The 17,962-nt window shown below is 31.8% G+C and overlaps 1 protein-coding gene across 3 annotated transcripts in view; it reads left to right on the forward strand.

Annotated features, from left to right (window-relative positions):
- The window catches only part of LOC129944342 (putative mediator of RNA polymerase II transcription subunit 26), a 94,242-nt gene that overhangs the window by 59,244 nt on the left and 17,036 nt on the right, over nucleotides 1-17,962 (forward strand). For 2 of the 3 annotated variants that reach the window (XM_056053700.1, XM_056053702.1), the window contains 2 exons: nucleotides 9,493-10,017; nucleotides 10,226-10,333. In XM_056053700.1, coding sequence (XP_055909675.1) covers nucleotides 9,873-10,017; nucleotides 10,226-10,333 — 253 coding nt within the window. In that variant the 5' untranslated portion in view covers nucleotides 9,493-9,872. Of the gene's footprint in view, nucleotides 1-5,180; nucleotides 5,504-9,492; nucleotides 10,018-10,225; nucleotides 10,334-17,962 lie in introns of those variants that run through there. The other variant, XM_056053701.1, reaches the window with a different exon arrangement.

The following is a 17,962-nucleotide window of genomic DNA, read 5'->3' on the forward strand; positions in this document are numbered from 1 at the left end:
TGCCGGTATGTGACAATTTTGTGGTTTCACAGTTATTGCCATCATGGTAATGATGATGCGATGGCAATGATGATGATGGTCGACAATGGTAGGTCTTTATTGGTTCGTTATTATTGTTGTTAAATTATTTTGATGGTGTGAATATAGTTTTGTTGGTGGTTTTTTCTTGTAGACTTTTGTCTCGTTGTTCAAGGTTATGAAAAGTTTTACAATACATTGGGAATGGAAGATTTTGACAGTTCATATCATTGATATTGTTTTATCAATAGGTACGTTCCTAATGTCTTAAGATGCGTTCCAAGTGTGTATTTTTCGTTTGGTAATTTGAAAGGAACGCAAAAAAAAAACTTTATACAACTGGGTATTGAATTTTAATTTAACCACTTAACTTTAAATTTTGAGATGGTGGTTTATATTTGACTCTGTTGAGATCCCTGATTTTGACGTTTAAGAGTTTTATATTGTTACCTCTTGATGATTAAGAAAATGTAAAGCTTAGTACAGACGATTGGGAGATTTTACGCAATATTGTCAGATCTTTACTTGTCAGCCATTGTAAAGCGAACGTCAGAAATTGTTGAAAATTTGTTCATCGTCTTATATTAAACCTTTTGCTTGGAAGCAGAATGAAATTAAATTGTAAGATATTAGGAAAAAATCTTCCAACCATCTGAACAAATAATTTTACGTTGAAAACAAGATGTTTGTGTTATGTGATGTGACAATATTGAAAGATCTGACAAGACTTTGTTCAGGCATTAATTTATTTTTAGTTTCATTTAAAAAAATTATTGATAATTTTTAAAATGAAAAACGCAAGAAATTGGCAGTGAAGACATTCAGCAATCTAAGTAACTTCCTACAGCATGTCCCGTTTGTCAAATTAAAAATACGCATATTTACATTTCTCAACGTTTCAAAGTACCTAAAATCAAAATCAAATATTCTTAGATAGGTGTCTATTCGTGCGTTAGTACGTCTGTACTTTAGTACGACCGTAAGTTCAAGATACTTTCTTTTATCGGCTCTCAAGATCCAGTGGAGAGAAAGAACTTTATAAAAATACAATACCTGTTTTTATTTATACTTTATCAACAAAAAATGGGTAACTTCAGTATAGTTGTTTAAGTTTATTAAGTTTTTGACTATGGAAAAACTTTAAGCAAAATGAAACAGACAGTTGTTAAACTCGAGACAAGATTTTCTACCGTTTTTTAGCTTAAAGCAAAAAATATAAAAACTTTATTTTGCGAATTCATTTAATAGAAACTCACTTAAAAATCACAGCAGATTCTTCTAGAAAATTATTAAAATTTTGAGTTCCTAGATGTTTTAGGGTTGCTGTGATATATCTTAATCTTATCTGTATATATAAAAGAAAGTTGTGTTAGTTACACTATTTATAACTCAAGAACGGCTGTACTGATATGGCTAAAATTGGTGGGTAGTTAGCTTAGAGCCAAGAGACGAACATAGGATACTGTTTATCCCGTTCGGCTGAAAAGTTTAAGGGGTGGAATGCAGCTAGCTAATTGGACATAAAATTGTTTGTGAAAATATCGATAAAACAACAAAAGGCATGAAACATTGCGGCGGTTTTCTAGCGATGTAAATGTCTCGATTATAGTTCTGTCGCCTATAATTTTTAAAGGCCTTTTTTGAATTCTATCCAAGAGATATAAACTTGTTTTAGGGGCACCTGTCTAGATATTTGAATTATATTCAAGCTTTGGAAGGATGCAAGCTTTGTAGATTATAACCAGATCAGAGGGGGTGCAAAATTCCTTGCATCGTTGGAGAAATCCTAAGCACCTGGCAGCATTTTTGGCGATATCGAATATGTGATCATTCCATATGAGGTGATCTGTAATACACACATTCCGAGTACTGATAGTTAATTGGTTTCCTGGATGCAAGTGCCACTCATAGAAAGCGGCATTATGTTAGGGGGGTATGTTACGCTTTAATGACAGGAGACAGCATTCAGTTTTCGAAGCATTAAATTCCACACGGTTTTTGATTACCCATTGGACAATGCTGTCAAGATCAGAATTTAATGAGCTCATCATACGCTGCCGTTGAAGTTCCACATCCGAAGGACAAGGATGTGCATCTAGAAACGAATATGAAAAGCTGAGGGTACTGTCGTCGGCGAAACAGTCTAATGGATTAGAATTGACAGACAAGAGATAAATTATGAATAATAGGAAGAGACTCTGAGAAAAAGGGAGCCCTGGGAGACACCAGCATTTAAGGTAATTTCTAATCCAACGAAGAAGAGATTCATCAATACCAAAAGCACACATTATTGATAAGAGAGCTTGGTACCAAACTCTATCAAATGCTTTTGAAATATCAAGTGCAATAATTTTACTTTCTCCAAAACGATGTACAAATTTTTTCCACTGTTCGGTGAGTTGAACCATGAGATCACCAGTGGACCTATTGCTACGAAAGCCATACTGTTGGTCATTAAGAAGGCTCCGTTCTTCAAGATATTTCTTAAACTAAGAATTAATCACCGTTTCCATGACGATAGTTAGAGGGAGAGGATGATGCGCCTGTTTTTGGAACTGGCTGGACAAATGCTATTTTCCATCCACCCGCAAAGAGACCTGTAGAGTAGGAAAGATGGAAAAGCTTACGCAGTGGTTTTGCCAGCGTTGAAGAACACCTCTTCAGAACAATAGGGGGAATACTATCCGGACCAGCGGATTTGTGTATGTCAAGGTCTTTCAGTACTCTTGTGACTGCACGATTGCGAAAGAAGATTCGTCCCATAGACGCTCTCAAGAACAGGAGGACTCATGACACTTTCCGGTAGCTTCGAATTAACAGCAAACTGCGCTGCAAGCAAATTGGCTTTATCAATCAAGCTTACATAGGGAGTGTCATTGTGGACAAGCATTTGAACCGAGGATGACGTGGTGTTTCGTACGTTTTTTACAAATGATCAGAAATTTTTACAACCTTTGAGGCATTGTAGTATTTTTTGCTTTAATTTCTGATCATGCAAAAATTTAGTTCGGCGAATATGACCACTACAGGTCTTTCCAGCTTATTTGAACTTATTCCGGTTTTCCTCAGTCGAAAATTTACATCTCTGAACCAAATAACCTCTTTACAGCTCGAATCAAACCATGATTTCTCTTTGGGTTTAATAGATTCCACTCTTTTCATTTGACTCATTCCACAAAGAATTAAATTTGTTATCATATATGCGCTGGAATCCATGTCACTTACGAGGAAGCATAGTGACCAGTTAAAGTTCCTGAAGAATTTTTAAGGATTAAGTCATTATTGAATAGATGGCGCTTTGTCAAACTTCCAAACGTTTCATTAAAGCTTCAATTTAATAGCATAACCACTACATGTTGCTGAGGCATAAGTACATATAAGTTAAATTTATTTTGTGGTAAACGAAATAAAGTGAATTTTACTTTTTCAATTGTAGGTGTTAGCAATTTTCGAACAATAGTTAGACATTCTTAAAAAAAATATTAATTGATTCAAGTTATATTTCAGTCATTGGGCTTTTTTGACAGCCAAAAATGTTGATGTTGACGAAATTAACTTCCAGGTATAACAGTTGTTACCAGGCAATCTGATGTCTTTTAAATCAATCGATACTTAATGGATATACATAGTAGACATACCTGGAATGCTTTAACGATTCCATCTTTGTTGTTATGAATGTCGCCATGTTTTCTTTTACAAATGGCACATATGTAAAACGGCATGGTGGTACCCATGTCTGATGTTCTCCTATCGTTTCCCTTCAATAGTTTACAACTTATAACAAAAAAAGTTCCACAGCAACGCGTGGCCGGGTCAGCTAGTAGTTTTAATAAAAATGCCTTTACTTCAGTATAACTTTATAGTAACTACGAAAAATGAAGTTTCGGACATCTAAAAAAACCTAAAAAAAAAGATAAAACCGACAGTTTAAAAAATTCGATTCAAGATTTCTTTTTTCAATTCTTTACAATTTATGATATTAAAACAAAAACTATAAATAACTTTATTTTGTTAATTCATTTAATGGGAATTCACTTGAAAATCCCAGCTGTTTCTTGTAGAAATTGATTCTACTTTTGAATATACTTTCTGTGCGAATAATTTTTGCTGTGACATATTTGATATGCAAGGAAATTATTCTTTATGATTTAAAGTTTAATCAGCTATGTTCCAGAAATAGGGTAAAATACAGTTTTAGAAACAAGTATATCGGTTTTCGGTGTTAATTTTTTTAACTTTTTAAAAGCAAACAATTTCTTTCGATTTGACTTGCATTGTATCCACTATTTTCATGCTGATAACCTCAACAAAAAGTGGACGCTAACAATTTTGAAAAATCACCTTAATTCTGAAAAAAATGTATTTCCCTAATATTTTCCTGCAGTTTATCTACTGATTTGATTTTCTCTTATAGAGTAGAGAAATGTTAAAACAAACAGCCTTCAATATCGAATAGGTACATAACATGTCAAGTGCACGTCCAAAAAGTCAATAAATGGCTTTACTTTTTCCATATACATAGCTCTTAATTCTGTCCTTTTCTGGCTTTGCTCTTTTGTATATACTCGTAGCTGATGTGACATTCGAATGGTCATTAATTATTCGCTGCCATTTGTTATTCGATACAAAATATCCCATAAAAATTGCCACATTGTATCTCGATAATCTAATTAATTCAGTTCTTTCTCTGAAGCTCTCCCTACACATATTCCACCTCCACAAACTCTGCGAAATGAGTTTTATATATGGCTTCTTGATGCCAACCTGGTAGTTGACAGTATTTACACCACCGCACTAAATAAGTCTCGGTTTCACTTGTTTTTTTGTTTTGTTTTCCTGAATTGAGTTAAATTAAGTGGCTGTCTTATGTCTAGCATAAAACCCCCATACAACCCCATGAAATCCTCCATCTCAAACCCTTTTGTATAGTTTGGAAATAGAATAATCGCATCCTAATGGCTTTTCGATTCGATTTCTTTTCTCTCGATTGTATAACGCATAAATTCGGTCCTCTTTCTCTTTTCTCCTTCTTCTATTTAAAGAAACCACAAAAATGTTTGGTTCATCCATCCATATATGCCCCCTGGTAGCAGGGTTGATTTGGATTAATTAATTCTAACTGCACACAGAAGTACTTTTACAAAAGTAGCTCCGGTATTCGAGGAGTGCCACGGTAAATATAATTTTACTCGCCATGTGGTTGGTCCCCCTTTAAGGGCTGCTGTGTGTGAGTATTTGGAAGGAGTCCTTTGGCGGAACTTTTGCCTTATGCTTTCTGCTAACTGCAGGCTTCAGATACAAAATATTAATATCCAAAAATTATGGAAATGTAATAAGTTAAGTGTCGTTTCATTTTGAGTGTTGGAGTGTACGGGCGTGTGTTGCTGTACTGTGTGCTGTCGTGTGTCGTGTGTGGGGGTGAAGGAAGCAAATAAAAGGACTTATTTGCATAAACGTGCTCTCAAACATACAAAAGAAATTAACGGTAACTTATTGTTTAAAAGTCATTATAATATAAATATATATATAATCTTTTAAAACTCCAACATGCATTGTATACGAAAGATATGCCCGTGCTTTGGATGTCCTCAAAACCAACATTTTCACATTAATGTTCTTTGTTTACGTAATGATTTGGAAAAATGTTTTTTTTTTTGTTGTATTTCAAATTCATTTGTTTGTTGTTTTTTAACTTTAAAACAACCCTTTCTAAAACAAAAACGAAAAAAAAGAGGATATATCAAAGAGTGGAATATTGTAAGAGACATTTTATAATTTTTTTTTGTCTCTGAACAAAACACTCAACAACAATAATAACTGAAGGGCTAAAGGATTCAATAGGACGAACAATGAGAGCACGTATCATTTACAAGGACAATAAATATACATACTTTGTATTGTATTGGTGTTACAAACATACTTATATATTGAATAGGCAAGAACAATGCCTTTAATATGGCAATGAATGCAAATACGGATGTAGAATGCAAAAGAGACACAAACAAAACTCTATCTCATATTCCTTGAAAACTGTCCCAGTCCCAGTCCTAGAATAGTATAAAATATTCATAAATCATAATCAAAAATGACAAGAATATTAATTTGAAATTATTGGATTGGATTTGTTTTGTTAAAAAAAAATCAGGAATTTTTGTATAGGCGCTTAAAAAAGTATTTAAGGCAAGGACTTTAATATTGAAACTTAGTTGACAGCAAAAATACAGAAACCAATGTTAAGCTGTATACTTTGCAGCGATATTAGGGGATGTTGAAACTTTAGTAGATTTCTTATAAGAAAATTGAAAATAAAACGTATACATTTTATGATAAAGTTTTCAATATGCCTCGTCCTTGTTTTAAAAAATGACATGCAATTTTAAAATTTTCGATGGGATTTTTTGAAAAATTTACCAATTGTTTGTGATTTTATTGTATAAAATAAAATAAGACTTAAATCACTGTCAACTAAAGATATTCAAGTCCAATATTTATTTTCAATTATGTTTAACTTTTTATATTTTTGTATTTCGTAGAATTTGGTCTCGAAATTGTTTATTTTTTTAAACATTCTATATTTTAAATTATTAAATCAGACGATTTGTCAAATTGAAAATTGTAACATTTTTTAACGTTTTAAAGTCCACTGAACCATGATCCATATAGTTTTTAGAGTTGCCTGTGTTCAGGATATACCCTTTTTCGTACCAGTAAAAATATTGATGATTTTGATATAATTGGAAGATCAAAGCGTGACGACAGTGGAGATTTTTTAAGCGTTGAGAAGATGGCTTTAGTGGTCAATGTGGGCAAGAATAAGTAAAATATATGCTGTCATTAAAAAAGTACATTGAACGACGACGTCTTGGACAAAACGTTACCATGGACAGACAACGACACCAGTGCTGAAATCAAATGAAGAAAAACTCTTGCAAATCGCTGCTTGTTCGGTCTAAGAAGGCAATTAAATAGTAAAGTCCTTTCTCTAGCATCTAAAATCACCACCTATAAGACACTCATCATCCCGGTTCTCATTTATGGCTTCGAGGCCTGGACTCTTTCAAAGAAAGATGACAGCGTCTTAGTATTTTTCGAGGGAAAAATTCTTTGGGTGATTTTTGGTCCCGTCTGCATAAATGAAGAGTGGAGAGCCATCAGCAAGCAAGCAAAGGTATGAGATTCAGTTAGTGTATTTTTAACTTCCCATAGGAAGTTATTGTAATGGGTCCGATTTGTCAAATTAAACATTTTGACATTTCTCGACGTTCTCAGGTCCCTAGAGTCGAAATAAAAGGTTTTTAGAAAGATGTCTGTGTGTACGTGTGTACGTAGGTTCGCGACGTTTTTTTCGTCGTCCATAGCTCAAAAACCAGAAGAAATATCGACTTCAAATTAATTTTGTTATACAGATAATAAGGCAAAAAGATGCAGAAAGGGTTCTCAAGAAAATTGCAGTGTTTTTTTTACCATAGCAGTTTCAAAAAAGGTGAACAATTTAGTTAACCCTAAATATCTTACGAACCAAAAACGCTAGAGCGTTGACTTAAATTATATATAATATACTGTAACATGGTACCAAACAAGTATATTTTTGAAAAAAATCCAATTAACGGTTTTCTTATAAATCAAAATGATTTTATCTCCAAAACAATTTTGTGCAACGGAAAATAACGTTTTTAACATCTAGTAAAATTTTGAAAAAAATCGAATTGACAGTTTTTGTTTTCTTAAAAAAAAAAAAACTAAAAAAAAAACATTACTCGAAGTTGGTAAAAATTGATTTTTGACTCAAATATCTCTTACAAAATTTTAGATCATGGATTCCAACTAATTTTAAAAAATATTGTTTTAAAAATTTCGAAAAATTTTGAGAAAAATCGAATTGACAGTTTTCTTACAAAAAATAAAAACCTAAACAAAAAAAAATAATACAAATTGAAAAAAAAAAATGATTTTCGACTCAAATATCTTGAGAACAAAAAAAAGACTTCAAAAAAGACGTATTCTATATCATGACTTTTTTTATTTTAAGAAGAATCCAATTTGCAAGTTTCTTAAGAAATAAAAACTTTTAAGAAAAGTATGAAAAATTGATTTTTTTCTAGATTATCTAACGAACAAAGTCTCTTGTTTTAAGCAAAAATATTGCACTTCTTTAAATTAAAAAAAACATAGGTGGCGCAGCAGCCCGTTGAGAACTAGGGCCCAGTGATTTCCAACTGTCAACCATTGTGCGAGTAATGAAATGTTGTTAGGGATGAATGGGACCTACAGTTTATGTTATATAAACTCAATTCAGGATTGGAAACTTCTCTATAATATGAACTCTACAAAATTCCACAACTTTTTAAAAAAGAGGCTCAATAAAAAAACTTTGAACAAAACTAATTCATCTTTTACAGAAAAAACAACAAAAATACTTTAAGTATCCTCTCCTCTTTTCGTTCTCAACCATAAAATAATAATGATTTCCATCACACCCTTCTGTTTTTGCATTTAATTTATATATGAAATCAACAAAAAAAAAATCCCAACAAATTCCCGTTTAATGTAATGGAAAATTAAATTTCACTCCTCATCGCATAAATATTATAATTTTGATTGAAAAAAATTCTTTAAAAAAACGATTAAAATTTCGATTAATTTATTTAAAGCTTTATTTACCCACATTTAAAAAAAGAAAATAAATAAATAAACACAAAAATAAAAAAAAAATGAAATTGAAAACGAACAAGAAAAACAATTTTTATTTTATGAAATGAAGTAATACTAAAGTTGAATGGAATTCATCATTTTCAACTTCAATATCACAACAATGCTCGCTTAACACTCAAACCCACGAACACAAACACAGACTAAAATACAGAACAAGAAGAAAAAGCAAAATAAAATAATAATAATAATAACAATAAATTTCCATAGAGTCCTGGGCGCTTATTTCAATTGCTCTGCTGATGCTCCACATCATTCAATATAAAAAAAAAACGATTTAGTTGGACAGTGAAAATGGCGCCCAACGTGAGCCTATACAAAAACAGTTTATGCACTGTGCAAAGTACAGAGAACAATCGGTATGGCGTATTTTGCGGCGATTATATGAAGTATACACTCCTTTTCTATTATGTCTGTGTGTATTCTCTGGGATCTCTAGGTTGGGTGCGTTTTGTTGTTTTCCAGTCTTCTTAATCCGACTTAAAGCAGAAAAACTCGCAGATTTCATTCCGAATAATGATGGATATTTCCATAGCATGCCATCCCATTTCAGGACGTTTTATATCTTTTTTTTGGTTGGTTTGGTTTTTGTCTGTCCATCAACTGAGCGAGTGCAAAATAAGAGAAAATCCAACTGTGGATGCGGGTTCACTAAATACTTTTCCATTTCCTTTTTTTTTGTTCGTTGTTGTTCAAGCTCGCTTGTTCTGTGTTCTTATTCACTTTTCATCTTTGGTCTTATTTATATTTTTCTCTTTTTTTCAGGATAATCTGCTGTGTCCTGTCCGAAGCTAGGATCTCCTTATCGTCGTAATAATATCGACGCAGCAGTCAACAAGCAAGCTGTCATCATTGTCATCGTCATCGTCGACGTCGTAGTGGTAGTTGGTAGTTATAACCGTTGTTCTTGTCAAGTTGTCAAGCCGAGGAACATTTAATCCTTAAACCAGTAACCACTAACCGCATAAGGATATCATCGTATCGGCATTATATCGTATGGTATCGTATCGCTACGACATCATCAGCAGCAAATCGATTGCGCTAGTGGAATTTCAATAAGGAACGGATAAATCATTCCAACGTTCCCGTTCCTCATCGCCTTGCCTTGGTTATACATTTTTTTTTCTGTCCACTATCCTGCCAATATGAAGATGTCAAAGCTATCGAACCAGACCAACTCACAGGACCCACAGGCGGTTAATTCACGGGTATTCGTTGGCAACTTGAATACGTTCCAGTGCTCGAAAACGGATGTTGAACGTATGTTCCAGATATATGGCCGATTGGCAGGTATGTTATGTGCTTGTCATAATCCAGAAATCCTTTTTCGTCCTTATACTTTTTGTTTTTTTCATTTCACCTGATTTGGTCTCTTAATGCGATTAAAACATATTTTCATTGAACATATAAATGTACATATCGCTTATGTTGACCCATTTGACTATTTTATACGAGTTTTGTACCTATAGTAAAGTGGTTCTTGTTTGTTCAATTGCAGGAATCTCAATGCACAAGGGATATGCATTCGTACAATTTACAAATCCATTCGATGCGCGCAATGCCTGCCATGGAGAGGATGGACGGACAGTCCTTAGCCAAACTTTGGGTAAGTCATTGGCCGTATGGCTAAATTATATTATTTTGTTTTTATTTTTTTAGCTTTGTCGTTTTCACAGTTTTAAAAGTTCAATTGGTGGGGATTTTTTATTGGATCAGTGCATTTTAAGTTTGAACATTCTTTGATGTACGTTTCGTCCTTCGTGTTAGAAGCAAGTTATCCTTTTAAAAATGCTTCTATTTTGTATTCTTTTTGCATACAAAGAACACTGTCCTATAGTCCTCGACGAAGAGCGATAATTTTCACTTTTTCACTTCCGGAGTATTGGTCGAGAATATCAAGCCATTCTATTCCAAACGAACCAATTTCTCCGGAAGTATATAGAAAGGGAAGAGGTTTGTGTTTGAATTTAACAAGCGGTCGATGTACCTACTCGTACAACATAGATTGTATACTTTGGTTTAAGTTTCAACTTAATACCATATTGGCGTAATGTTTCTTCTTATGTTTCTCACTCATGTATAGAAAAATGTATGGAGGGAATTCCGTTTTAGTGCATTGCACTTGTGAAAATTTATTGCCTGTCGAAGTACTGTCTGTTTTTATTTCGACTAATTTCGAGAAACGATAAATTTATTGCCATTTGGCTTTTGTCTCCTTAGAGAGGGCAGCCAAGAGAACTAGAACATGGAAGATAACAGTAGAAAACCCGTAAATAGGTTTTTATTTATATTCAATTTTAAGATCGACTCTTCATGAAAGTAATAGTTAAAAAAAAATATCAAATAAGAGAAACTTCTTCTTAGAAAATCCTAAGAAAGATGATATCTTATTTCTTCAAATTTCTTGCATTGAAACTCATGTATTTTTTATTTGTATTTAAATTTACGTTTCAAAATAATCCTGTAAGGTATTAAATGCAAATAAATTAGTAAGCGAAATAGTCATTAGAGAACCAAGTCCTAGTGACTTACAACCATCAACCATTCCCTAGTGTAAATCATGTCAGTAATGGAGGGACTCTATAGTTTATGTGCTGAATCTGAGCGGCTAATTTGAGAAAGCACTTTCATAACAAGATTCACTCTTGAGGGATTTTTCAATTTCTCGCAAGAGGTAATACCTGTGAAGAATCTTTAGATAGCACAGGCAGGTATTGAATTTTGGACTTCTAACAATCAAGCCATGGGTACTAGTGAGGTATTGATTTAGTCAAAAATTAGTATCTTCATTCAAATGATGGAAGGTAAAAGTTATTAAAAATCATAATCCTTAGATGAAGAAAATAAAATGATTTTTCTAACATTTTTATTTCAAAAAAAACTCCCTATAACTCTAAACACGATTTTTATTTAAAATTTAATATCCTAGCAAAAAAGATTTAAAAGAATAAATTAAGAAAAGCCACCATTTCCCACTTAAATACAGAATTTTTAAAAACAACACAGAATTCAGAATATTCAAGGTTAGAACTAAATCAGTATTTCAGTTTTTGATAAAAAGAACCACATGACGTATGAGGATTTTTAATAAACCATTCAAGATAATTAATTAACCCTTCAATAGAAACTCTAATCATAAAAAGTTTCTTCCCGAGTAAATATTGTATTCGGATTTAGCAAAATATTGTAAATTAAAAAAAAAATACAATACTGCCTATGTTCGTCACTGACTTTAAAGTTTCAATACTTAAAAACAAGACTACTTAAAATTAACACAATATCCATCTGAAAACAAAAGAACATACAATATTTTGAGAGAAGAAAAAAAAAACAAAAAGTATTTGTAAACTTTAATGCAACAAGACTCTTTTATTTAAATAAATTGAGTTCTTCTTCTCTATCACATTATATACCTACATAATATTTATAAAACAATAGTTACAAAGTTATATATAAGTGGGTATTCTCGTTCAAGGATGACTTCCATTCAACACCCTCTCTCAATACAAAACAACTACTTACCTATAGACACAACTACTGATCCTGAGTGTTATATTCATCAAGCCCATTATCCACTTTTCGTTTTCGGTTTTGGCTTGAATCCACCATTTCCTTCTTCTTCCTTCCGAGTCCGACACAAACCCTTTTCACCACTTCCATGTAACTTGGCTATTATGAATATTATATCCTTTCAACCCACTTCATTTATCCACGGAGTGTTGTTGTTGCAGTGGTAGGGGCTGCGTCCATCTTCATAAACATTAAACCAAAAGTTGTGAGAAAAAAAAATACAAAAATTATGGAATTAAAGTCCTTTCAGTCAGATTTTAACAAAACAATACCATCGCAGAACCATCAACCAAACCACTATGCCATCATCAAAAACAAGGAATTAAGTCACTTAGTCGAGTTGAAATGGGAAAAATGAAAACTGGGGAGGAAAAAAAAAGAAACTTTTCATAATTAAGATGAAGCCTCTCATCACCCAGCTCCACTGCCGTCGCCCCCACGACCGACGCCGAGCCAAACCGAACATCAGCTCTTTGTTGTCTGAAATGTGCAAGGAAGTTGCTATATGTATTGTATATATTATTATATATGATTGTAGGTAGAAATTTTAAACTTCAAAAAGCAACATCTTTTGCCACAGTTCTTATTCCAAGAAACTGAAAAGAACAGAATAGCAGAAAAGCTTATATTTCGAACATTCTTCAGTTATAATCCGGAATATAAAGTTGTTTACAATAAAAATTAACTCAAAATAAAAAACAAGACTTGAAAGTGTTTCTCAATTTAAGTCTTCTTAAGTGTTAATACGAGATAAGTATGAGAACTATAAGTACCTATGCTAGTTTTCAAATAAAGCAAATTTCCAGGATTTTCTTCTGGGTAAGATTAGAAAATTACAAAATATCTGGTATTTGTTTGCGTTCTTGAGCAATTCTTTAAGCCATACTTCAAATACTTCCCCTAAAGGCAAAATTTTATGTTTATCATCAGAGTTGTCTTTAAGTTGTTGTCGGCAATTAAAGTTTACTTAATGTTCAAGTAAGAGAACTTTCAGAATTCTTTGGTACTTACATTTTTTGAGTACGATTCTCTTGTACTCATTTAAAGTACCAGTATCTTAATTTTCAGATTTCTTTTAATTTTTTTTGAATTTTAATTCCAATTACTTTTATACTATTTAAAGTACAAAAGGAATGTATAGTACTTCAAAATTTTAAGTACACTGAGTTACAAAAAAAGTGGCACACCTTAAAATTTCGCAATAATTTCAAAAATATAAAAATGACTTTTTTTTAAATTCAGTATTGTTTATTAACATTTAATACTATTAATGTATGAGAAGAACTTTTAAATAAAACATAAGATAATTGAGTTTTTGTTTATTGCGTAGTGGATATTTCCTCCCCCAATATCTATTAAAGCCATAATTCACCTCGGCGTATCTTTAATAAGGTTTTTTACGATGGCGTCGTCCAAGTTATTCAACTATTTAATCTGTCCAGATCTCAGCTCACTTAGTGTCTCAGGAAGAGCAAGGAGATTATCATTTTTTTCAGCAGATCCCAAATAGGATTTAAGATTTTAAGACTTGTTTTTGAGATTTCTGGTTTTAAAACTGACATTTTGGTTTTCTGGTTCTGGGAATTAGAGTTTTTTTAACTTTCCATAGAAGTTATTGTAATGGGTCCGATTTGTCAAATTGAAAATTTTGACATTTCTCGACGATGGACAAGAATAGTATCACCGTATTTAACAACTAGTATATGCCAACGCTATACAAAGCATTAATGTTGTCGACGTCTTCCTGATGGTTCATCGTCTTATCAATTTTCTGCGGGATCCTCAAGCTCTCCAGAGTGAAAAAAGGAGGCTGGGATGCGACCCACACTGATAACCTCCCATCCCGTCTGTCGATTTGTCTTGCTTAAAAGTTTGTCTATATGTACTCGTATCAATTTTTACCAAATTTGCGTACTATTTTTTGTATATTTTATTTTGTATGAAAAAACGGATTGTTGGATTTGTATATAAAAATTACTGAATATCGAAAACAATATTTTCTGTGAAATAAAATAAGTTTGAAGCCAATATTTTTAATTTTCGAAAAGTTATTAGAGCCGAAAGTAAATTTTTACCAAGATTTAGTCTGGTTTTTTGTAAGAGTTTTATTTTTTGTAAAAAAAACTGTCAATTCGATTTTTTTTCAAAATTTTATGGAATGTTGAAAACAATATTTGTAATAAGATAGTTTGAAGCCTACATTTAAAATTTTTGAAAAGATATTTGAGTCGAAAATTAATTTTTACCAACTTCTGTTAAATTTTTTTAGGTTTTTAATTTTTTGTATAAAAAATGTCAATTCGATTTTTTCTAAATTTTACTGAATGTTAACAGCAATATTTTTTGAAAGATAAAATTAGTTGAAAGCCAATATCAACAATTTTTGAAAAGATATTTGAGACGAAAATCAATTTTTACCAACTTTTATACATTTTTTTTTAGGTTTTAATTTTTCGTAAGACACCTAACAATTAGATTTTTCTCAAAATTTGTCCTAATGTTGAAAACAATATTTCTAATAAGTAAAATTAGTTAGAAGATATAATCTTAAATTTTTTAAAAGATATTTGAGTCAAAAATCATTCTTTACCAACTTTTGTTAATTTTTTATCGGTTTTTAATTTTTTGTAAAAAAAACTGTCAATTCGATTTTTCTCAAAATTTTATCAGATGTTAAAAACATATTTTTTTTGCACAAAATTGTTTTGAAGATGAAATCATATTTTAATCGTAAAATTTTGGAGGTGACAAATTTTTTTTTCTGTTTTATTGATTTATAAAAAAAGCGTTAAATAGATTTTTTTTTTCAAAAAATATACTTCTTTGATATCACGTTACAATTTACTATATAAAATTTAATTCAAGTCTGTAGCGTTTTTAATTTGTAAGATATTTAGGGTTAACCAAAATTTTCACCTTTTTTTCACACTGTTATGGTAAGAAAACCACCCACGCAATTTTCATGAGAGCCCTTTCTGCATCTTTTTGCCTTATCTGTATAACAAAATTTATTTGAAGTCGATATCTCTTCTGGTTCTTGAGCTATGGACGACGAAAAAAACGTCGCGAACGTACGGACGAACGTACGTACACACGCACGCACTGACATCTTTTTAAAAAATTTGTATTTCGACTCTAGGGACCTTGAAACGTCGAGAAATGTCAAAATTTACAATTTTACATTACAATAACTTCCTATGGGAAGTTAAAAAAATGTCTCACTTTTTGATATCTTTTTTACCTCTCAGACTATGTAAACATTAATACCAAAAGGGTTGATGTCAGTATTTGTTAAAAATACAAAACACTCGCGATATTTATGTTTTATAAAGAAAAGAGTTAATATGATGTTTATGCCAGCTTAATCATCTCATTCAACAGTTTGTAAGCAACAAACAAATGAATGATGAAGAGGATAATGTCAATGCGATTCAGTGGGGGCATTGTCAAAACTTTTGTTTGAATATCTCCATTTTAGCCTACCTCCCTTTTATAGAGGGTATAAAATTTATCATTTCTTCTAGCTTATAGATGCGACGAAAAAGGACTCACGACGCGGCAGACACGACAATGCTTAATATTTATTTTTAATTAAATGCACATTTTTGGGATTTTCCGGCGTTATTCATTGCGAAGCTTAAAATCCCTTATACGGATATATTCCTCCTTTTTTGAGAGCGTACAGTTGGTTGGGAATGGTGTTAGAGGGTGTATGTAATAAAGTTCACATGCATTGTCAATCTATCCTTTCGTTAGAAGGGACATTTCTGTTTTGAGTCTCATATAATTTTTTTTGTTATAAAGTAACACATAAAACTGATGCAGAATATTTGTGTGTAATGCCAAAAGGAAATTTCATTATAGCGACTCTAAGTGCATTAAGATGTTTCTGGTAAAAGCGCAAAACTGTTTCTAGTTTAAAATTTGAATAAATTTCATGCAAGAGAAGAGACAGCGAAAGAGAAAGGGAGTCAAAAATTTACAAACAAACCAAAAACATTTGAGAGCTAGTTTTATATCTACATTCTACATACGCTGGATATGGCGATAATGACACAATCCACTTTTATATCCCATTTGCTTATTCAGGGACGGATTTGTCGTGACACTTTTTTTTATTTTGGGCGCAATACTTTATTTTAATGGTATAAGAAAGTCGAAATTTTTTTAAATGAAAATTGAAAGAAAAAAATACAAATAAACATTTGACATTTTTTAGGAGTAAAAACTTCGATAAAATTAATACAAATGTTTGTTCTCCAATTTTTGTTTTTATATATACACGAGAACTTCTCGAATCAGGTTTTTTGACTTTAAAAAATCGATGCCAACTTTAAACTATTGAATCCCTTTCCCAAACGGAGTGTTGTAAAAGGGTGTACGGACGATTTTTCTATATAATATGAGTTCTGCTTTCATTGGGGCCCGTGTTATTTTACTTTTATTCTTAACTTTTTTCAGATTAAAACAAATATTTACATTTTAACTCTAAAAATCAATTTCATATTCCCGCGAGACGGGCCTTTAGAATTCAAATGCCTTCAAAAATGGTTCTGATGTATGCACATATACCTATATCTATGTACATTAAATCTAATTTCATTCATACCTATCTGTATGTGCAGTTGTCTGGTTGTTGATAGACAAATCGTTTGTGCGGTGCATTTACATATAAATATGTATGTACGAGACAAAAATGAGATGAATAGGATAAAGGGGGATGAGAATGATACAGAGAACAGAGGGTGTGCATAAAAGCCACAGTAGAGTAAAATTAAATTAATTTTTTATTCAAAATTAGAATTTTATACTCAAAATATACATCACTTGGTATATAGTACATGACAGAATATAATGACAATTGCAATGGGGTATATAATAAGGACTTTCTAATTTCGGTATAAAACGCAAAAACTGAATCTTCGTGGATTTCTCTTCAATATTGCTTTCAATGTTTTTGTTTAAGGTTTTTTTGTTATTATTTTTAATGCAATTAGAATTGGCTACAGTTTTGATTTTCATCATTTTATTTTACTCGTTTGCCATCTGACCGATGGATTGTTAATCTTTGCCAAATTTGTAAGGCCTCTTGGATTAATTCACAGTGGTTCTGTTTGTATTATTTTGTGGAAAAAACTAAATACTGCAGTTATAACTTAATATATATTTCTTTTTTAACAACCCATAGAAACTTATTTCAATTAGTACAATTTGTCGAATTGAAAATTTTGCCATTTCTCGACGTTCCTAGGTCCCTAGAACTTAAATGAAAGGTTTTTCGAGAGATACGTATGTGCACTGTGCACCGTGCGTGTGTATTAGGGGAGAGAGCGGTGAGACTAAATACTTTACGTTTGAATCTCAATAAAACTAACATTTTCGTATCTTTACTCTTGTTTTTATTTCAGTAATCATCTTTGGTAATCAATCTTTTATAATGAATTCTTATTATGAACATATGTTAAATAATTAAACATTGAATTGACAATAAGTAGACAAGGTCAGATTTCCCTATCATGCCCCCTACGTCGGGTAAGATGGTGAACACTGAGGGGAAAGATGGGGTTAAACAAATAAAATTTATTCTTCAAGAGTAACTCTTGTCACAAAAAAGTGCTTTCTTAAATTAGCCGATCGGATTCGGCATGTTAACTGTAGGTCCCCT

The sequence above is a fragment of the Eupeodes corollae genome, chromosome 2 (assembly GCF_945859685.1).
Source record: "Eupeodes corollae chromosome 2, idEupCoro1.1, whole genome shotgun sequence".
Lineage (NCBI taxonomy): Eukaryota > Metazoa > Arthropoda > Insecta > Diptera > Syrphidae > Eupeodes > Eupeodes corollae.